Source organism: Corvus cornix, chromosome 1, assembly GCF_000738735.6.
Source record: "Corvus cornix cornix isolate S_Up_H32 chromosome 1, ASM73873v5, whole genome shotgun sequence".
Lineage (NCBI taxonomy): Eukaryota > Metazoa > Chordata > Aves > Passeriformes > Corvidae > Corvus > Corvus cornix.
In genome coordinates this window covers 105,101,974-105,122,753 of record NC_046332.1, presented here as the reverse complement: position 1 = coordinate 105,122,753, position 20,780 = coordinate 105,101,974, and the positions used below count along the sequence as shown (strand labels likewise).

Genomic DNA, 20,780 nt, shown 5'->3' with positions numbered 1-20,780 from the left:
CGCCTCCCGCCCCCGCGGGGTCCGGAGCGGGAACGGAGCCCGGAGGCGGGCGGAGACGCTTCCTGCGAGAGGCCTGCACCGCCGGGCCGCGACCCAGGCCTGGGTCGGGCCCGCTGCTGCTGCTGCGTCTTTGCAGGCGCTCGTTCGGCGTCAGGGCCCGCGGTACCCGCGAGTTGCGTCTGAAGGATCTGAGCAGGGCTCCATCTGCTGCAGGGTACCATAGCCCGTACGGGTCCGGTGCCGCAGTTGGGGTAAATCCATGTTTAAATGCTTTGTCGTAAATATATAATGTCTCAATGTTATGTATAAAATATATCTCTTGAGCTGGTAGGAGGCGGTGGTTGATGCCAGTTGGATAAAAGCTGGAGCCAGGCATGAGGGTGAAGCATCACCTGCAACATCGTGGTCAGCGGTCAGTCAGTCCCTGCTGGGAAAAACGGGCATTTCCCACACGGTTTCCATCGACATGTAACCACTGAAGGTTGAGCAGTGATCATGACAAGACTAACATATGTAGAAGCCATGGTGTTCTTTTTGCATATTTAAAGTAGGTATTATGCTCTATCACAATATTCAGTAATTTCTGTAAATTACTCCCTAGAATCTTTCAGAGGCAGTAGTGGTTGGCCAGCTTAGTGACAAAATATGGTTTTATATATGTCTCTGTGTGTGTGTATATATTTTATATAAATATATTTTACATAGTTATAATTACATGCACATAGAGTTTTTAATATATATATAATATTGGATGCCCTCCTTATTTTCCAAGCCCCTTTTCATTTTTATTTTCTTGCTACAAATAAAAAAAAAAAAAAAAAAAGTAGATTCAGACTGGATTTCTGATATCTCAAGAGGCCAAGTGGTGTGTGGAAGGTTCTGAGAAAAGACCCATCAGACCTTTGTCCTTGCATACCCCTGACTTGGTCAGGGTGGAGAGGTGGGGTATGTTCTGTTCATTTTGATGCTACAGAGATACCTTCACTCAAATCTGTCAAGAGTACTTACACAACAGCCTTCAGCTGAGGAGCAAGGACTGTGTCCATAAAAAGATATATTTCAGTTTCAAGCATAGATGGGGAAAGTTTTTAACAGCTTCAATTAAGACAAATGGAGCTTTACAAGTCCTCTCTTCTAAAAGGGTTCAGATCTGTCTGTGTGTGCATTCAGAAACCCAGGGAAACTGATGGGGTTCATGCTGTTTCACTACAGATTAACCTCAATATTTTGTCCAAAAACATCAGTGCTGGCCAGTCATTACTCAAAGAACCTACCACCTTCATTTGCAGAATTTTGTAGAGAAGCATTTACTGCTCATAAAAATATACAGGCACTGACTCCAGCTTCTTGCAAAGGCAGGTGGCACCACAGGGCTCTCTCCTTAGGGCTGATACGCTTCTGCAGAAATGTGAACTAGTATTATTTGGTCTGGATATACTGACTGTTTCCAACTCTCCCAAGGAGAGGATTTATATGGTTCTGAAAATGAAAATTACTTTCCTTCTTTCTCCACCAGGACTCCTTTGCATTGGTAAGAGAGAAATAAAAAACCTCCCAATCCTCCCAACTTACATACCCAGGTGCTAGTACAACATTATCCCACTGCTGGATCTAGTCTTGGGTGGAAGCAGACGAGTGACCCCAGCCACCTGTGGCAGCTCCCTGGTGCTGAGAGAGGCTGGACACCTTGGCAGCCAGAATGCCCATTCCCAGGGAGAATGAGAGCCCTCTTTCAGCAGTACGTAGTTAATAGGCCAGCTTAGCTGTAGCAAACCTGCACCCTTGGAAACACTGACAGCTACAGGAAGAATGCCTCTCTGAACTACTGTCCTGGTTTCCACTGGGATCAAGTTGATTTTCTTCCTAGTAACTGTGCTGTGTTTTGGATTCTGGAAATAGTAATGCTGATAACACACTGATGTTTTGGTTCTGCTGAGCAGTGTTTACACTAAGTCAAGGGCTTTTCAGCTTCTCACCCCACCCCACCAGCAAGGAGGCTGCAGGGCACAAGAAGCTGGGAGGGGACACAGCCAGGACAGCTGACCCCAGCTGATATTCCATACCATAAGATGTTGTGCCCAGTATGTAAACGGGGTGGGGGGGGAACTGACCAGAGGCCACTGCTCAGGAACTGTCGGAGCATCAGTCAGTGGGTGGTGAGCAATTGCACTGTGCATCACTTACTTTGTATATTCTAATTACTGTTGTTCTTTTCCTTTTCTCTCCTAGTAAACTGGGTTTGTCTCAACCCCCATATTTTACTTTGGGTTTTTTCCCCCAGTTCTCTCCCACATCCCACTCAGGGGGCAGGTGGGAAAGTGAGTGAGTGGCTGTGTGCTGTTTAGCTGCCTGCCAGGTTAAACCACAACACCTACAGACAGCCTCTCCTTCACAGCAGTTTGCTTTACTTCTTTTTTTAAACATGTGCACAAACCAAGATCACATCACCAAGCATGATGTGGGATTCAAAATCAGAAGTTACTCAATTTTTAAGCTACAATACATAAACATTTATAAAATAACAATATCTCTGAATTCTTCAGTTTGAATAAAAACAGAGTGCCACTGCATTTCACATATACCTAGCCTTCACATGCTTTGGATTTTTTAATTGACTGGATTTCAATGTTTTTGATTAAAATTAAACAGTACTCTTTGTCAGCTGTCACATGAACAGTGGCATGTTTGTCATTCAGGTGGTGCCGTCATTTGAGCCAGTACACAGTGATACAGTTAATTTCCCAAACTGGAGTTGTTGCCATAGCTCCACTGTGGGACAGTGCAGATCAAACAAAAGACTTTTTCATGGATACTAGTTCAATCCTGACATTCGTCTCTGGCCATAACAAGAATGCATCTGTTTCTAACAGCACAACATAACAAACATATTTAAATGCTCTAGAAAAAAAAAAAAAAAGATTGGGGGAGCAAGGGATGGGCTTTGCTTTGGGAAGGAAAAATAACCCAGCAAGATTTGAGACTTCCTCTGCTAAAGGCTTCATCACAGCAGATTACTTTGAGCTGATCTTTAACCTCCCTTTGGACAATCATACAAGAACAACTTTGCTCAATTGTCTTTTAAGAACAAGAAGTGGGAATTCTGCTGGTGGTTCAGAGCCAACAAGTTTCCCTCAAGACAAGCGTGATAGCTGCAGAGAAAAGTGCAAGACAAGCACAGTAACGAAGATGGTAGGCAGCCAAAAACACAGTACGGAAGAAGAAACTCAGGAAACTCCCAGATATCAACAAAAGGTGACAAAGATGTATTTTCTGTTTTGTTTTCTCAAAGCCGTCATTTAAATATGTAAGTTATTAATAGTAAATACTGTAAACTCATTGCAAGTGTTCCAAGATAATATAAACAGTAGTTTACATTGACATAGGAAAGTACAAATGGGGTATAGTACCAAAACTAAGTTAAATGGACAAAGTAATTATTGAGGATTATTTTTGTCTTCCTTTTAATGACTAGAGTGTGCTTGATCTGCTGCAAAAGCAGTAGGACAAAAAGTTAAAACTCTCAGATGCAGATGTTACACATTAAGCTTATGGTTGGTAATGCTTTTGATGATGGAAAAGAATCCGTTAAAAGTAAGAGTGGTGGTATAGAAACAAGGCCAGTAAATCGTGAATGACAGCAAATTCACCTGTACTATGTCTACCTCAAAATGCTTAAATATTATTAGATTGTTGTTAAGTACAGACTGTCTTTGTGAAGAACTGTGTGTGTGTGCATGCTACTCAAGATATCAGTGTATATGTTCTATGTGTATGTTTCCTACAGACACGGGGTATTTCATTATCTTACTTTTAATCATTACATTGGTCTGAATTGATGCACATTATCACTAGATTAACTTCAAGTTTTTCCTTCTAGTTTCATCCAGCTCTGACCACTTCTGCATCTGCTTACTAAACAGTGCTATTCATGTGACATTTCAACATGAATTATTTAACTTTTCAGAGGACCAAACTCAAAAAAAAGCACAGATTTCATAAATTAAAAGAAATCTCAAATTATTACTTTACAAGATGTCTTTGCTTTCAAAACTCTTCATGTATACGTAACTGACAAGTATGAAAAAAATACATGCTTCTCCTTTTGTTTATCAATAATGATAATGCAGACATTTATGTTAAAAGCGTAAACTCCTTCCTTACCAGGCCTCTGAATGCCTTTTGTTCACTGCACATCTCGTTTTAATTTCCTACCTGAGTTACTTCCTAACATCAGGATGAAGAGAATAAAGTTGTTATTAGGATGTTAAGGCTCTGAAATAAAAACGTGAAATAGAAAAAAGAACACGTACTAATTTCCATTATGATAGAAAAAAAAGGTCTATGGAATGAACATTCAGAGATACTTCTTTTCTTTCTTAAACAAACACAATTCAATTCTGATTGCAGTTAAATTACAGCAAATCCTGGTAACTGGACCAGAATTGGTGGAATTATGCTAACTGGAACAGAGAGCAGAATCTCATCACCTGCTTGCCTAATACAATATTCCTATTCAAGCCTAGAAGAAAAGTACAAAATATTATAATATACATTAAATAGGGAAGACAAGTGAGAGCAAACTCACAGAAAATGAGCCCTCACATAATTATAATGTCTAAGAATTAAGTCTGATACCAATGGTATTCAAGAGCATACAGTTATTGCCACAGCATGAAAGTCTCTGTTTTAACTACTTTCAATGCTCTCTCTTTGCAATTGCACCAAAATGAACAATTATTGTATAAACAGAACATTATTGCAGAGAGGCTGTTAAATTTCGAGACCTGGCTGAAGATCAAATGCGCTTCCATGCATGAATACTCTCAGCATTCACTATTTCACATCCCTTTGGCAGAAAGGAGGACAGCATCATGAGATGCTGCTAAGTCTTCTTGTAATCTTGACAACTCTGTTGCTGGACTGGTGCTAGGGAAGAACTGTGAGCAGGGCTGCCTGGAGATGGGAGTCAGGATCAGCTAGGACAAGTCCGTGGTGATGAGACTGGTCTCAAAACAAACCACAAACACAACTCAGGATCAGCTCTGGTGATGGTAACCTGGGTCAGATGCAGCCCAGTGATCACCAGGCAAGTTGTAGAATGGTCTGGGTTTGAAGGAACCTTAAAGGTCATTTAGTTCCAACCCATGTGTCACAGGCAGGGACGCCTTCCACTGGACCAGATTGCTCAAAGCGCCATCCACTTCCACTGGGGAATCACCAAACAAGTCCATTGGACAAGGCAGGTTCCAGGTCAGGCTGGGGAGCCAGGGACATGGCTGTGGCTGAGCTGGATGGAGACCACCACTCCTACATCTCAGCTCCAGCAAGGACCAACAGCGCAGGCCAGAACTCAGAGCCCACGAGCAGAGGGCAGAGGACCCAGGTGAGGCTTGGTCAGGCCTGTCAGTGCCCTCAGCCTTGGCAACAGCTCCCGTTCCCCACAAACAAGGTGTGTCCTCACACCTGAGAGCTCAGAAGGGGGAGGGGGTTTAGTTGGTGTGGGTTGTCAGTGGATAGCTTTATGGACACTCAACCAGGGCAGGGACAATGGCCTGGGAAGGGGCCACAGCAGATGAAACTAGAGGGTGGCAGGAGCCCTATAGAACAGCCCCAAGGGGCTGCCAGGTGGGTTCTGGGAAGAGGTTCACTCAGGAGCTGGGGTTCACTCAGGACAGGGGGCTAGTACAATGAGGACACCAAAGTCCAGTCAGGCTGATGGCGCAGGAGGAATTGCAGGAGAGGATCCCACAGAGCCATGGGCCAGGCCCCAGCTCAGGAAGGTCTGATCTTGCTATCAGGGTGCAGCAAGGGGCAGCTGCTCCATAAGGACAGGGAGACAATGACATGATATGGCTGGTGGGGGTGGGGGACTTGACACCCAGGGCTACGTCCCACAGACCCAGGCAGGGTGAGCTGGCAGGCCCAGCTGAGAGTCCAGATCATCACACAAGATTTTGGACCTGCCTTATTACCACAAGCAAGGCAGAAACACAAGTCAGATCACAAATCAGGTCAGGTCTGGTGATGGTGTCTCCTTGTGTTTTGCTGTTCCAGTGGCATCTGATCTTGCTTTCCAATACTAGCAAGTCACAATTTTTTCATTTCTTTCAAGTCCAGCTTTTGATTCTTCCTGTGGACACTAGCAGGAAAGTAACTGTGAACCTGAGAGGAAAGGTCTTTCCAGTTAGGCTTGGTACTTGATTTGCCTTAGTTTAGGCAAAATGGAAGAAGCTGTTACAGGAAGAGGCATTCAGATAATAACTAGCTACCAGATAGTCATTTTACAGTACATAAAGTAGGTGTTTTGCCTTAAATAAAATACGTGTCTTTACCCAGATTATGAGACTCTCCAGTTATTAAGTTTTTGGTACCCAAAATATTAATGTGAATGTAAAAATCACTCAAATGCAGTTTACAGTATGATTTTTTATGTTTCACTTGGCAGGTTTGCATCTGGAATAGTATGGGAAAAAAGCTGTGAAGGCACTTGCATGAAATATTGACAAATGGAAAGATAAAGGTTGACAGGAACAGTGGAGAGAAAAAAAAAAGTATTGGGAACTTGTAATCCTGGAAAAGATAGTGCGACAGAATACTGATGATCAGTCCAAGAAATTTGAAATTGAGCTGGCAGAAAAGGAAGGCACCAGAGAGATGGAAAATGGATAGAAGTGAGTGCAATACAAATATGTTCAAGAAAGGTAGTCTTAGCTTTGTGTGGATTTGAGGAGATTGGAGTGCTTATCTGGAAAGCCAGAAGAAGAGAAAAAAGGATAGGAGGGATAACAACACAGTTTAAATGTAAATAGTAAAGAGATTTTTCTTAAATTATGTTTTATCTGTGACAATAAGAAGGAGGGCAGAGAATATGAATCATTTAGACAAAGTTTATACTGAGATAAAGTAGAGAGAACTGTAGCATTCAGCATTGTATTTCTTGGTAGCAGTAAAGTTGCAGCTGTAGTCCTGTGCTTGCACCACTCTGTAAGAAATCTACAAAGAACCCAAAATAGAGCAGGGAGGATAATGAAAAAAAGTATAACATATGAAAATGAAAACATTATAACATGTAACCTATGAGAAATTATTGCAACTGGGGCAGTTTAGAAAAGTCATGAAACATGTAACAAAAGTACTAACCTTCCTGCTGAATGTCAGCTCTCTACTCCAAATCCTCAAACTGTTGTTTCAAAATCTTAACCACAGTAGTCATACAAAAGCCAAGGAAAGTAAATCTGTTCTCTGTGTCCAGTAGAAAAAGCAAGCAGTGGCAATAGTTTGCAGCAATGGAGGTTCAGATTAGACATTCAGAAAAACTTTCTGGTAAGAGTGAACAGTGTTGGGTGGATTAAATAGATAATTTGGGTTCTGGGAAGGGAAGGACCAACAGAGGTTAGCTAATCTAAGTGCTTTCTAACCTCTGAGCATCCATCAGGAAAGTCTCACTGCTGAGAATCTCTCAACCCTTCCCTAACAACATTTACTCAGTAAGTAAAAGCTTGATTATTAAAATTAGCAAGGACAATCTATGGCAGCTGGAGTGGGGTCAGTAGCTCTGACCAAGGAAGCTGTGACCAGTCAGGAGAGACGGTCCCAAAAGGAATCGCCTTCCCGAGGCCCGGTGTCTTCCCTCAGCTGCTGGCAGGAGGGCCCTTGCAGAGTCTGTCAGCTCTTCAGTGATTGTCAGCTCGTGATTCCAGCTCAGCTCTGCAGGGCAGCCTCCAGGCCAGACCAGGGAGAGAGGAGAGGCTCGTGTGGCTGTTCCACATGGGGAAGCTTTATTAGTTCGGCGAAGGGGAGCCAGGGACAAACATCTCTCCATCTCGCAGGGGCACAGGGCTGCCTTTATAGGGATCCAGGGGGTGGGTGTCAGAGGGTGAGGGCCAATGGGTTACAAAGGATCTGCATAGGGTCTCCCAGAGATTCTGGGTCTGTCTTCTTCTTGCCGTAACTGAAGAGTGGCTGCCTTTCCAGGGGAGTTTTGCTGGGAGATTGAGCACTCGCCTTATCTCAGCAGACGTCCCTCCAGGGTGGGGGCTGGGCATACCCCACAACAATCTAATAACAGGACAGACCAACTTAACATTTCCCACCATCTCTCTGACTCTGGAAGAATGAAATGAAGATGGATACCCTCTTGGTCAAAACCCAGCCATGATTTCTCACCATTTTCTTCAGAAGTGCTTATAAAAGTAGTTCATGAAAGAGCAAGAACACAAAGAACCTGCCCCAAAGTGGGTAACCCCACTTATTCAAAACAGTGCTACAATCACAGATGAATGGCATCACCAAAGGCCACTATTTTCAAGAATTTGTGTATTTCAGGTGGTTTACATGTAAACCATATCAGAATTAACGTGACATTTTTAGTTAAACTCTTACATAAAGACTGACTAATTTGATTCTATACAAGTATCCTCGTATACGGATTTTATTAAACATCCTTGAACATGGATTTTATTAAACATCACATCACATCTTCACTATGGAATTGTGGAAAGAACCAGGTATAAAATCACACTGTACCAAATCCCATGTTTTTACTTTTCATAATTTATGGACTTTAATTGCACATAGAAAAACTTTGTGGATTTAATCTGCATACATTTTATAAGACTATTTCATAAATAGTGAATATTTTTGATTTATTCTGACAAAAAGAGGATCGTTTATAAGCACTGTGTGTTCCACTGGAATGATGAACTGCATCTTAAAAATTAATTAAATCTACACTATCAGCCAACATTACATGGAAGCAGCAAAGTGATTGGTGTTGGAGGCAATGAAAACCTATAGGGTGTAGTTAAATTCATACCTTTCATTCTCTACCTTTTTTTCCCATCTACACAGGATGGAAAAAATATCTACCACTGTGGGATTTTAATCTCAGTCTAAAAATATATGATTTAACTAATTGATCATCTCAGCAATAAGGTATCTTTTTCTGCTATTTTTGACTATTAATTCTAGCACATCTAGAATTAGCATGACATTGATAGATACATAGATACATAAATACAGGGATTCCTGCATACACAGATACATACATAGAAACACAGTATTTTAACAAATCTGCTCCAGACATAAACCATTCCTTTATCATACAAAGTCTTGCAACTGACCTTACAAAGTCTTGCACTTAAAACCTTCAGTATCCAAAATATATCCATTGAAGCAAAATTCATTGAAGCTCATCAGTTAAATATTCAATAATTTATTCTGTTTTCTCGTAGATGCTTGGCTTTGAAGTCAAACATTATTTAACCACACAGTTTTTTTCATGGTTTCCTGATGACTTTTGAACAGAAATTACCTGAGGGTCTGCTTCTCTTCCTTATGACTCAATTATAGGTCAGAAGACTTTTGCAGCCTCTCTCAGGCAAAGACCATTTTAAATGCAACTTCTGCTGTGCTAACTAGTGCTTGAGATTCATGAAGCTCAGAGAGGGATGATACTTTCAGTTTAAGAAATGAGAGGATTTAAATGTAACATCTAAACATATTACCTTTTTTATCTTTTTCATACTTTGAGAATTTATTGTTGTAGTTTGAGAACTGAAGTTCTGTATTAAAAAACCCCAAACCACAATGTGTCAGGTGGAACCTTCCTAACAACTGAGTTTTTTTCCCTGTTTGGTGCCTATTTAATTCAGACCTTGAAATTAGTGTTAGGAAGATTGGGATCATGGTTTCCTGGCTTGTTTGCCTGTAATTTATACACCCTGGGACAAGATTTTTATGCATCAGATGTTTGTTCAACCCAAGCAGGTGTTCCAAAGAGCTCAGTCATTAAAGGCCATGGCGATGTGTCCCTGTTACTTGTGAAGAAGTAGCAGGAAGCTGCCCAGGAGACCATGATCAGCCTGGCACAGGATATTGGTTACAGAAAATAAATTAGATGCATGAACCTCCCTACCCAAGACTCTTGCTCCACTATTCTTTTAAAAGCTGGCTGACTTGTAAGGATTCACAGAAGACCATCTATTGAGCTTTTCCAATCAAACCTAATTTGTATTTATTTATTTTAGAGAGTAAAGAAGACACACTCCAGCCTTTTGAAAGCTCATTTAGCCCCAACAGCTAGAAGATGATGCAGTTTAGGATACCTTATTCAAGATACCAAATATGTTGACTAAGATTATCAGACAAATTCCATTTGGACAGACATGACAGAGCCTACATCCTTCTCTCTGCCATTATTTCAACTTCCTCTCTCTCTTGTAATGAAGTACACAACATTTTTTTTCATGCTCTTCAAACAGAAGAGCAGAATACACAAAGTATTCACCAGAGGTGGAAATTAAATAAGCAGCACAAAAAGTATTCCGCTTTCACTTTGAAATTCTGGCCCAGCTTAGATAGGTGATAACACTACTGCAAGAGAGACATCATTCTTTAATGTTACATGTATATGGAAAAGCTTATCTGTAGGGAAGATGAATCAAAATGCACCTGGAGTCAATAGCACACTCTCAGCATGAAAGCAAAGATGAAATTCGGCCTTCCATACTCAAAAGAAATAGAAGGCAAGGGAATTTGCATTTCCAGTATATTGGCAATCATCCAACTTCAAGAAAGTCCGCTTCTCTTTCATCTCTATTCCTGTCCACCTGCCTGGTCAGGGAGGGCTGGTCACTGACCCTGGATATGGATATGTCCATACCTGGTGCTACTCCTTCAGGACACCAGCACTGGTCTCCGAAGAGCTGGCATACGTGGTTGGGTTTATAAAAGGGCTGCCTGCTACCTATGGCTGCTCCAGCCCTAGCACTGCTCATCTGTGCTGTCCAAATATTCTTCTAACAGCATAACTCCTGCAAATATTTTTCCTGAGAAAATGAGCTACAAATTTCAGACCAAGTGCTGCATTGATCGTCGTTTAATAATTTCCCTTGAGTATGCTCTCCATGATGTGTGAGTAGTTCTTGCAGAAACACTGATAAAGGAACTTAGTTATAAGGAAAAGATTCAGCTGTGAGATTCACTTAGTTTGGCTACTGTTTTTCTTGCTTAGTCACCTCCTTTGACATGTATTTTCCTTTTTTCTTGACTGCTGTCTCATTCTTTCTTTTCACATTCTCTTTTCTTTCTACTTTCTTTCTCATCTCCTCTTATTTACTTACCCCTTTCCCTTTCACATAGTTCATACATTTTTTGTATTACACTTGGTTTTCCTTGAAAATGTGCAGAAGATAAAGACATTTGAAATTCAGGTCTCAAGACCCTGAGACACAATTCTCTTGTAACTCCTCACAGGTCTGAATGGCCTTAGATGCTCGTGTCCTTTGATGAAGTCTGATTTTTAAAACCAACACTGACAGTGCCCGGTGAAGCTAAGTACTGCTGCAATCCACTTTTTCCATTCTATCAATGTTAACAATAGCGAATGGAGCCTCTCTGTTCTAAAAATTTTTGGTTTTATATTACCTTGGTCACATTCTCATGCTATTTAGGAGTAAGAAGTATGGTAATTTCACTTCAGCTGTGTAGAAGCTACAGTTGTGTGTGTTGAAGCAGCTGTATGGGACAACCGAAGATGTAGTCGTGGCTCCTGGGCAGGTGTCAGCCAGATTCCATGTGAAGGGCCTGGGAACTCTGAATTTGCCTATGATAGAAGCATTTCTCTGCGTTTAGAGAGAGATGCTACTATTACAGCCATGTCCTTGTATCCATCTCTCGGCAGAACAGAACGCCGCTTTTGCCAAAACTGTTAAAATTGCTTTCACTAAAAAGCAATTTACTTTCTTTAGCACCAAGAATTTGGTACTCCCAGCCCCGTGCTCCTGCCCGGGGAGGGCAGCGGGCAGTCGCTCTCAGGCAGCCCGGCGGGCGGGCGCTACGCAGGCGCTGCCCCAGGACCGCGGTGCGGCGGGCGGGAGCTGTCCGCTCAGCACCGCCCGCCTTCGGCAGGTTCGGAACCAGCCGCCGCGGGCTCGCTGTGAGGGGGTACCGAGGCCGCCCGGCCCGGCTGTGCAGCCGCGTCCGGGGTAGGGGCGGACATGCCGGTGCGGCTCTTGGTGCGGCCCTGCCTCCCGAGCGCCCGCACCGCTCCGGCACTGACCGCGCCTGCCGTGCTTGGGACACGGTTCGGGGTTTGTGCCAGCAGCGCCCTTGTGGCCAAGAGGGCCAATGGGATCCTGGCGTGAATTAGGGAGAGCATTGCCAGCGGGTCGAGGGAGGTGATCCTGCCCCTCCACTCAGCCCCGGTGAGATGAGTGCATCTGGAGTGCAGTGTCCAGTTCTGGGCTCCTCAGTACAAGACAGACATGGAGATCCTGGAGTGGGTCCAGTGGATGGCAACAAATATGATTAAGGGACTGGAGCATCTCTCTAATAAGGACAAGCTGAGGGAGTTGGGCCTGTTCAGCCTCTACGAGAGACAACTGAGAAGGGACCTCATTAATGTGTATAAATATCTAAAGGGGGTGCCAAGATGATGGAGCCTTTTGGAGGGGTTGCCAAGCTTAGGACAAGAAGCACGGGCAGAAACTGATGCACAGGAAGTTCCACCTAAACATGACGAAGAACTTCTTTCCTGTAGAGGTGACCGGTCACTGGCACAGATTGTCCAGAGAAGTTGTGCAGTCTCCCCCACTGGAGATGTTCAAGAACCTCCTGGACGCGGTCCTGCGCCACGTGCTCCGGGATGGCCCTGCTGGCGCGGGGAGGCTGGAGCGGATTCCCCCGCGCTCCCTCCGGCCGGGCCCATTCCGGGCTCCGGTGACTCGCGGGGGCGGGGCCCGCGCCGCGGAGCCGCCGTGGGCAGCGCGCGGTGGCGCGGCGGGGCAGCAGCCAACCAGAAGCCCGCATGCAAATGAACCGGGCCCGCCCCCCCACGCGCGGAGCGGGGCGGGGCCCGCCGGTTGCCGTGGCGACGCGAGCGGCCGAGCCCCCGGCGGCTCCCGGGAAGACCCCCCGCGCCGGGCGGGCCCGGGCGGCGGCCATGCCAGTGCGTGCGGCCGGTGCTGAGTCAGGAACAGGCATCCCCAAATCCCCCTCCGAGACCATGGAGGAGCTGGAACACACCTGCCCACAGCCTCGCCTGGTGAGTCGGGCCCGGCTGCGGCCCGCCCCGCTCTAGCCGCCCTGGGCGCTGCGGGGCCGCTGGGCCGGGGGCAAGGGAGGGAGCCCCCGGGCGGCCGGTGCCGCCTCACGGCGGGTCCCTTTGTGCAACGCCAGGGAAGGGGCGAGCGAAGGCTGTCCCAGATGGGCTGTGCCGTGCTGTGCAGGAACTCGGGGCAGTGCGGTGACAGCCAGGCAGGATTCCTGGTCCCCGCGTTAAAAACCCGGATCCCCGCGCTCCGACGGGCCAGGGCGCGCCCGGGGTACCGGCGCGGTTGCCGCATGTGCGCGGGTGGCGGGAGCGGCGGCGGGAGGCGTGTGGTGTCAAAGCCGTGTTACGATCTAAAAAGCTCCCTGTTTCCAGTAGTGAATGCAGAGGAGCGGCCCGCGCTCCAAGGAGCCGGCGGCGGGGAGCGATGGCCGGTCCCAGCCTCTCCCGGTGCCGCTCCCGCCGGGAATGGCAGTCCCCGGGGACTCCTCAGTGACCGACCGCCGGGCCGTGCTCTGCCCTGTGGGCCGGCTCTTGGCCGGATTACGGCGCCCAGGAATGGCAAATCCCGTTTTTCTCAACTTTAAAAGTCCGGCGAGGAGTTGCCCGTTCGATTCAGGATGTGTAAGGAAGAAGAGAGTCTCGGAGAGCTGCGGTTTTTGGGGGGACAGGAGAATGAGGGAGGGCCGGGAGAGTGATACTTGAAATAACTCGTCTGATGTTCTTTGCTTAAAGACCTCTTCAGACCGTGTAGGCAACTTTACGAGGCTGCTGTACCCCAAGAATTCAGGTTCTGAGAGCTGTCCTTCTTTTCATGTGCTCACTTAAAATATCTCGAATGTTTCCTTGCTTCTTATTTAAATCTGTTATTATTCCCACCAGAAAAGATCTCTCCTTATCCCAGCATGGTGTGCACCATTAGCAAGGTGGTAGAAAATTAATAATAACAATACATAAATGCAGTCACAGAATTGTGGAGGCAGTGTCAAGATGTGACAATCCATGATGTATGCAACAGTTTAGTACTGGAAATTTGATCATTTAACACCAGAATTCAGTCTCAGTGCTAATTAAAACATATTTAAACATCAAACTTCAGTAATTAAATTCAACACTGTAGTTGAGACATTGTTCTGATATGACAAGAAATAGCAACAGTCATTGGAGCTGACCTAAATTAATGTTTTCTTCTTGGTCATGTTATAATTAGATTCGGCTTTTAAGAAGACTGTTAATTTGTTAATGGAAAGCTTTTGGAGCAGTTTTAATAGGGAAAGTTAGCTCAGGTATAGTTTCTGTAGTGTGTTCGTACAGGCTGTCTAAGATTTCTCTGTCAAAAGCTCAGATATAACTACCTGTTTGAATATATCTCTCTGTGTAGTGTGACATTTTAAAAGATTTTAAAGAAAGAAGTGACAATATGATTCCAGTATTTACAGTAGCATGCATTCCAGTATAATTTCTGTGGAAATTAAGGTGACAGAGTACATGAATGAAACAGGAATTCATTATGAGTTTTTAGATCTTTCTGAGTACCAATAATGGACAATGGAGACATTTTGAATAAATATTTGAGGAAAGTGTGTCCTTATGAAGTGATACCTCATCAGTCATCAGAACTGTGTTATCCTCAAGCTAAAAAAAAAAATCTTGCCTGGTGAAATATAATGCAATACACTGAGCTCAAAGCAGAGGGAGTGAGGCAAACAAGTGTAGCCAGGTGATGTCTGAAGTGAGGAAAATTAAGGGCAGGTATTCTGAAGAGTTAAAGTGAATCACCCCTTGACAGATGATCTGATAACATCAAATTCCTATCAGATCTTTTTTAAGATCTTCAGTACTTGGTCTGATCTCATCCTTTGAAGGCAACATGTACAGTGGTGGGTCAGTAACCTTGTCACCTAGATTATTAGTGTAAAAGAAAGAGGGTGTCTCAGGTAACATTTTAGTGTTGTTTGGACCTCAGGATGGCTTTGGTACCTCAGAATGATATAACTGGTGATAAGTCTGTGATATTTACAGATGACTTTTTAATGCTGTTCATTGGTTCTTACATATCTCTAAAATTAATTATCTGGGCTTTCAGGTTCTTAATATGTGCTAAGTTGTAGGAAGCAGTTTTTGTTGAGAATTGGGACTTCAGAATCACCTCAAATTTTAGAAGGTGAAAAGGAGTTGCTTCTGTTCTGAAACTGTTGTCCTCCTTTTAATTAAAACGGGAATTATTTCTTTAAAGCCTTAAAACTGTGAATATTTTTACTGGATATCTGCCATTAGACCCCCGATTTTAGGCTATGAAGCCTGCTAGCTTGTCAGGAACTGTCACATTAGGACTAAAGAACCTGTGTCATTCAAAGATCAGGAAAACGGGTCACGGAAGGCAGTTCTCGGGTAAGTTTCAATGTGTATTGAAACCTGATGTTTTCCAGTGCCTGGTACTGTTGTAATTATAAATTACCATTAATTATTTCCCAAGACACTCAGTGCATTTTCTTAACCAGCTGGAGCATTAATAAGCATTTGTGTTGCTTCAGTCAATTCCTCTGCTCCATCTCTGACTTAGTATTTGCCCTCTTTATGTTCTCAACTTCCATGTATCTTAATGCCAGAATGTCTCTCTGAGTGACCCATGTGTCTTGGTCTCGATGCACAACAGAGAAACAAACCAATCAGAGTCACAGGTTTTATCCATAGTGGTGGTTTTATGAGTTTTGTAGTCAAGAAAAAACCCCTCACAAATAGCATTTCTCCAATCCTGTTTTGTATTCTTTTGCACGTATCCCTTTTCTCATCTGGACCAAACTACTGCATTAGGCCACTTTCTCATCTGCTGCCGTCCCATTCATATTTTTGAGCCCCAGAATACCCATGATTTGGTCATGGGGGCCTTCACTGTTTTCCGTGGGATAAACATGACCTCTGGTCATATCATGTCACACATTCACAGTATGGCAGTTGTCCCTGGATAACTTTCAGTAAGCTGCAGAGTGCTGTGGGGCTGTGGATCTCAGTCTGGGAATCCTGCCCTTAGGGTTTGTCTGCGTGCATCAGTACTAAAAAGGTCCCTAAGTAAGGCAAGCTCTTAGTTTAACTAAGGAATTAAGCAGCAGTTTTCATGAATTTAAAGTGAATCTATCTTTAAGATGACGTAAAGAAGCAGGTAAGTGCTTTTTGCTGTGTCTGCTCTGCCCTAGGCAGTGCTATCCCAGACATACTGGGCTATTCAAGGGTATGTGGCATCCATACTACCCTTGGATGTCTGTTCTCAGGCAGCTGGAACTGTGGCCAGATCTCACGTCTTGTACAGGAAGTGGCATTGGGGCCCTGTGTGGAGGTACCCAAATAGTTTGTTGGGGGCTTTTTCCATCATCCTTGCAAGGACAGACTAGCTGGATACTTGGTCTATCCATATGGCAGATAAAACATGTTCTGCCAAGGCACTGCAAGTGGCAGGGCCATTTGAGGTTCACCCTTGCAATCCCAGCACTGCTCCAAAGCCCAGATTTACTTCTGTAGTGTTGTGAGATTCAGAGGCTACGGGCTTTTACAGGTCAATAGGAATTAGGTATTAAGTATCTTGGGGCCACTGAATCTACAACACTTTGGAGAATGAGACTCAGGTACAATTGAAGATGACAGATCTTGCATAATTTTCTGTATCAGCTGCTTTAGCCATTTTGTTTATTTTCTTGATATTTTAGAAGAAATGAAAGTACATGAATTAATTTTTTTTTTTCAAATGATTCAAGTACATTTGGAAAACACTTATTTTATAGAGGAGAAGAGGAGAACATTTTAGTGTTTTCACACACTGGAGCTGTATAATGGTTCAAGGAGTCACTCTACTCCTTTAGACAATTTCCTTGTTGCTGCTGTTAAGCAATGAACTCAAACACAAAATCTGAAATAATTGTGAGGAGAGTGTGCATGCCTTGGATTCCTGTACTTTCATCCCTTCGTATTTGCAAGGAATGTTTTAAGAGATCCTGATGCAACCTCTAGAATCATTTCAGTATTTTATTTCCATGAGCTTTCATAGATCTTCATGTTCATCTTTCCTGTATCACCGGAAGGTATATGCAATTTTAATCAGAGGAGCCAATGATTAATGTAGGGGGGGTTTATTGTGGTTGAAAAGTGTCCCATACATCTGTTTCCCACGTGATGTTATGACAGGGGGTCTGCCATCTGTTTACTTCACTGTGGAACTAAGCATAGATAAATATGTAAATAATATTAAATTTAAGGAACCCAAAATTACTTTATTTGACTAAATATTTATTTGGTCCTTTAGAAGTTCGGGTTTTGCTTTGGATTAACTTTCATTTTCGTAAATGTTGGCTACTATATAAAAGCACAAACCCATAAAAACATGCCAAGTGAGGTTTGTATTTAGGGACATGTAGCAATTTTTGCTGCACTTAAAAAAAAAAAAATTGCCTACAGACATGAAAAATCTACTTAGATTTCCCTGTATTACGTCAGAGGACATGCAGTTTATATATGTTCTGAAATGCTAGTTTCTGCAAATACAAGTTGCACTACATATTTGTCAGATACACAAAACTGCAAATATTTTTTCAGGAGTCAGAAATGACACATAAACACAGGGAGAAAACATCACATTCTGTATATTGCATTCCGTGCTTGCAAATGAAATGATGTTTTAGAATGAGTTTTTATTAGGATAATATTACCAACTTCTTAAACTGTGCTGTTGCCATTACTGCAAAGGTTTGTATCACATCTTTAAAAAGGAATGGAAATCCATTGTAAATAGATTCTCTTTGCTCCCTCCTCAGGAACATAGACAACATTATAATATAACATATGTATAAAATGTAAAAAGAACTCAGCACATGCGTGGATGTGGAGCAGAAGAAATACAGAACTAGGAGGGAAATACTGACTACACAGGCAGGAATATGTGTAGTGTATACTCACACATCCACAATCATGCACAAACATTCAGTACAGCCAGAACTGTCTATCCCAGTGTGTCTTTTGTTTCCATGTAATCTGCTTTCCTGTTTTACACACATATAAACAGACGGTGTAAGGTGAAAACCTCTTGAGAAAGGCACTGGATGAATCAGGGATCTTGTAGAGAAGCCCATTGCACTCCCTGTGGGAAAATAGATCTTCCCAGGGTTTTTCTGCTGACAGCTGAGGAACTGCAGAAAACGTGTCTCCTGTGCAGGAGGAAGAAAAGGTTTGAGGTTTTTTTGCTTCTTCATAGCTCTGTTTCTGAGTAATGGGTTATACAAAATGCTGTTGTACATCTGACATAAAGTAATTGATAAATGTATCTCTATAAAGAAGCACAAGTAGACTGATTATTGGGCCAAATTCACCCAATAGCTTAGCTATATATGTGAGTTGCTTTCAGAAGATTAACCCTTGCCTGTGTTAAAGCAGAGTTGGGTTCTTTTAGCCATATATCAGGTGTATAGCTGATGTGAATTTGCAGATGACACTAAGTAGGGTGGGAGTGTTGATCTGCTTGAGTGTAGGAGGGATCTACAGAGAGATCAACGGGCTGAGGACAGCAGCAGGAGCTCAGTCGGGGAAGTGCTGAGTCCTGCATTTGGGTCGCAGCAACCCCATGCAACATTACAGGCTGGGGGAGGAGTCGCTTGGGAGCTGCCCAGCAGAAAGGAACCTGGGGGGGCTACTCACCAGCCAGCTGAACATGAGCCAGCATGTGCCTAGGTGTTCAGGAAGGCCCGTGGCATCCTGGCCTATATCAGCAGTAGTGTGGCCAGCAGGACCAGGGCAGTGATTGTCACCCTTACTCAACACTGGTGAGGCCATGCCTTGAGCACTGTGTCCAGATCTGGGCCCCTCACTTCAAAGAAGGTACTGAGGTGCTGGTGTGTATCCAGAGAAGGGCAGTGAGTGTGTGAAGGGTCTGGAATGTGTCCTATGAGGAATGGCTGAGGGAGCTGGGTTTGTGTAGTCTTGAGGAGGCTCAGTGGGAAGCTCATTGCTCTCTACAACTGCCTGAAAGGAGGGTGTAGTGAGGTGGGAGCCGGTCTCTTCTGCTGTGCCTGTAGTGAGAGGACCAGAGGAAATGGCCTTAAGCTGAGACAGAGGAGATTCAGATTAGATACTAAAAAAATATTTTCACTCTTAGGGTGGTCAGACATTGGAGTAGGTTGCCCAGGGAGGTGTGGAGTCACCATCCCCAGAGGCGTTCAAGAGGCATCTGGATCTGGCACTGGGTGGTGTGGTTCAGTGGTTTAGGGGTTACTGTGGTACTGCTGGGTTGACAGTCGGACTGGATGATCTTAAAGCTCTCTTCCAACCTTGATGATTCTGTGATTCTATACAGTAATGTACAAGTAAAAAGAAATGCGTGATAGACATTCAAAATGCAGGAGCTGACGTTATCTCTTGTTTCTGAATTGATCAATAAAACACAGAGTGGCACTAGAGCAGTGGTTACACATTTTTGGTCTGTTGACCATGGCCAACCTTCAGCATTACTCCTGGACCAGCAAGCACTTGCCACTGGGCATTGAGTTGCAAATGCCCCGCAGCGAGTTTGGCTCGTTGAGATGGTGTCTGCAGGCTGATGATCGGCAACCAGTGCCCCTTTGAAGGAGCCACAAACATCTTTACACTGGAATGCTGCATATCCTTCCCCAGTGATGGGATATCTGGCAGCTTTCCTGTCTGTAGCCATCAGGACAGGAGAACATCCGGGCTCACGGGCTGTACAGTTCCCTAGGTGCAGTTTGCTCTTTCAGTGAGTCCTGCTTGGATCACTGGCATGCAGTGCTCCTTCCAGCTGTGCCAGGGGAACAGGTTTAAGTGGGTAAATTGCCGCATTTTGCTTCCAGCTGGTGTTCATGGAGGTTGAGGTGCTTCATTGGCAACTCTTTCACTTGAACTCTGCTTGACTTGGGGCCCATCCTACCTCTACGATTGTTTTCTAAATAATGTGTTCCAGTTCAGTCAAAAGTCATGGCTGTCATGCAGGAATCTTGTCACAAAATTATTTGGCCTTTTGCAAATATTAGATTAGATTACATAACAGTTGTTCTAGTTTCATAATCCCTGAATCTCTACGTATATACATCATTGTGCTTCTTGAAAAGGCAGTGGAAGCTTCTTTTCCTCTGCAGTATCTTCAATTTCTAATTGCATTTTGCACTTAATCATTACTGACTTAATACTAATGATGAACAAAGTGTATTTGATTGAAGATAAAGCCCAGAAAGAGCAACTAAGATAATTTGAAATGCATGCAAACAGAATGCTAACGTTATTGTTCTTAAAAGGTTAGTTTGCCATATTTTTAGTTCACATCCACCTCCCTGAGTCCACAGAACTGTGGGAGAACAGGCTAGACTTTTTTTGATTCTGGCATTAATATTAGAACTGTTTGTGAAAAGTTTACCAGGAGACAACTACCAGTAAGATTCAATTACAATTTAAATGCTCATAAATTTACCTATTTGGGTCAAGGTTGCTGACCCAAACAGGTAGGAGAAAACATGGTTTTCATTTTTGACAATGTTTGCTCCCTGAGCCTCTAAGAGAAGGCTTTGGTAGTCCTTCATCGTACGAAAAGTTCATACCTCAGAAACCTGGCACATATTTTTAGTTAGTTTTCAATAGTTTTGATAGGTTTTTTTAAATATTCCTTGAAACTGATGTCAGTGTTTCTTGCTCTATAATTATTGTTTCCCAACATCAGGAGCAGGTTCCCAAAATAATCGTT

The 20,780-nt window shown here is 43.7% G+C and overlaps 1 protein-coding gene across 9 annotated transcripts in view; it reads left to right on the top strand.

Annotated features, from left to right (window-relative positions):
• Nucleotides 1-12: 12 nt before the first annotated feature.
• Nucleotides 13-20,780, top strand: part of PCYT1B (phosphate cytidylyltransferase 1, choline, beta) — a 44,104-nt gene continuing 23,336 nt past the window's right edge. For 2 of the 9 annotated variants that reach the window (XM_039551736.1, XM_020583610.2), the window contains exon 1: nt 13-3,252. In XM_039551736.1, the coding sequence (XP_039407670.1) occupies nt 2,935-3,252 (318 nt within the window). In that variant the 5' untranslated portion in view covers nt 13-2,934. Of the gene's footprint in view, nt 3,253-12,875; nt 13,046-20,780 lie in introns of those variants that run through there. The other 7 variants (XM_039551729.1, XM_039551755.1, XM_010394515.3 and 4 more) reach the window with 6 other exon arrangements.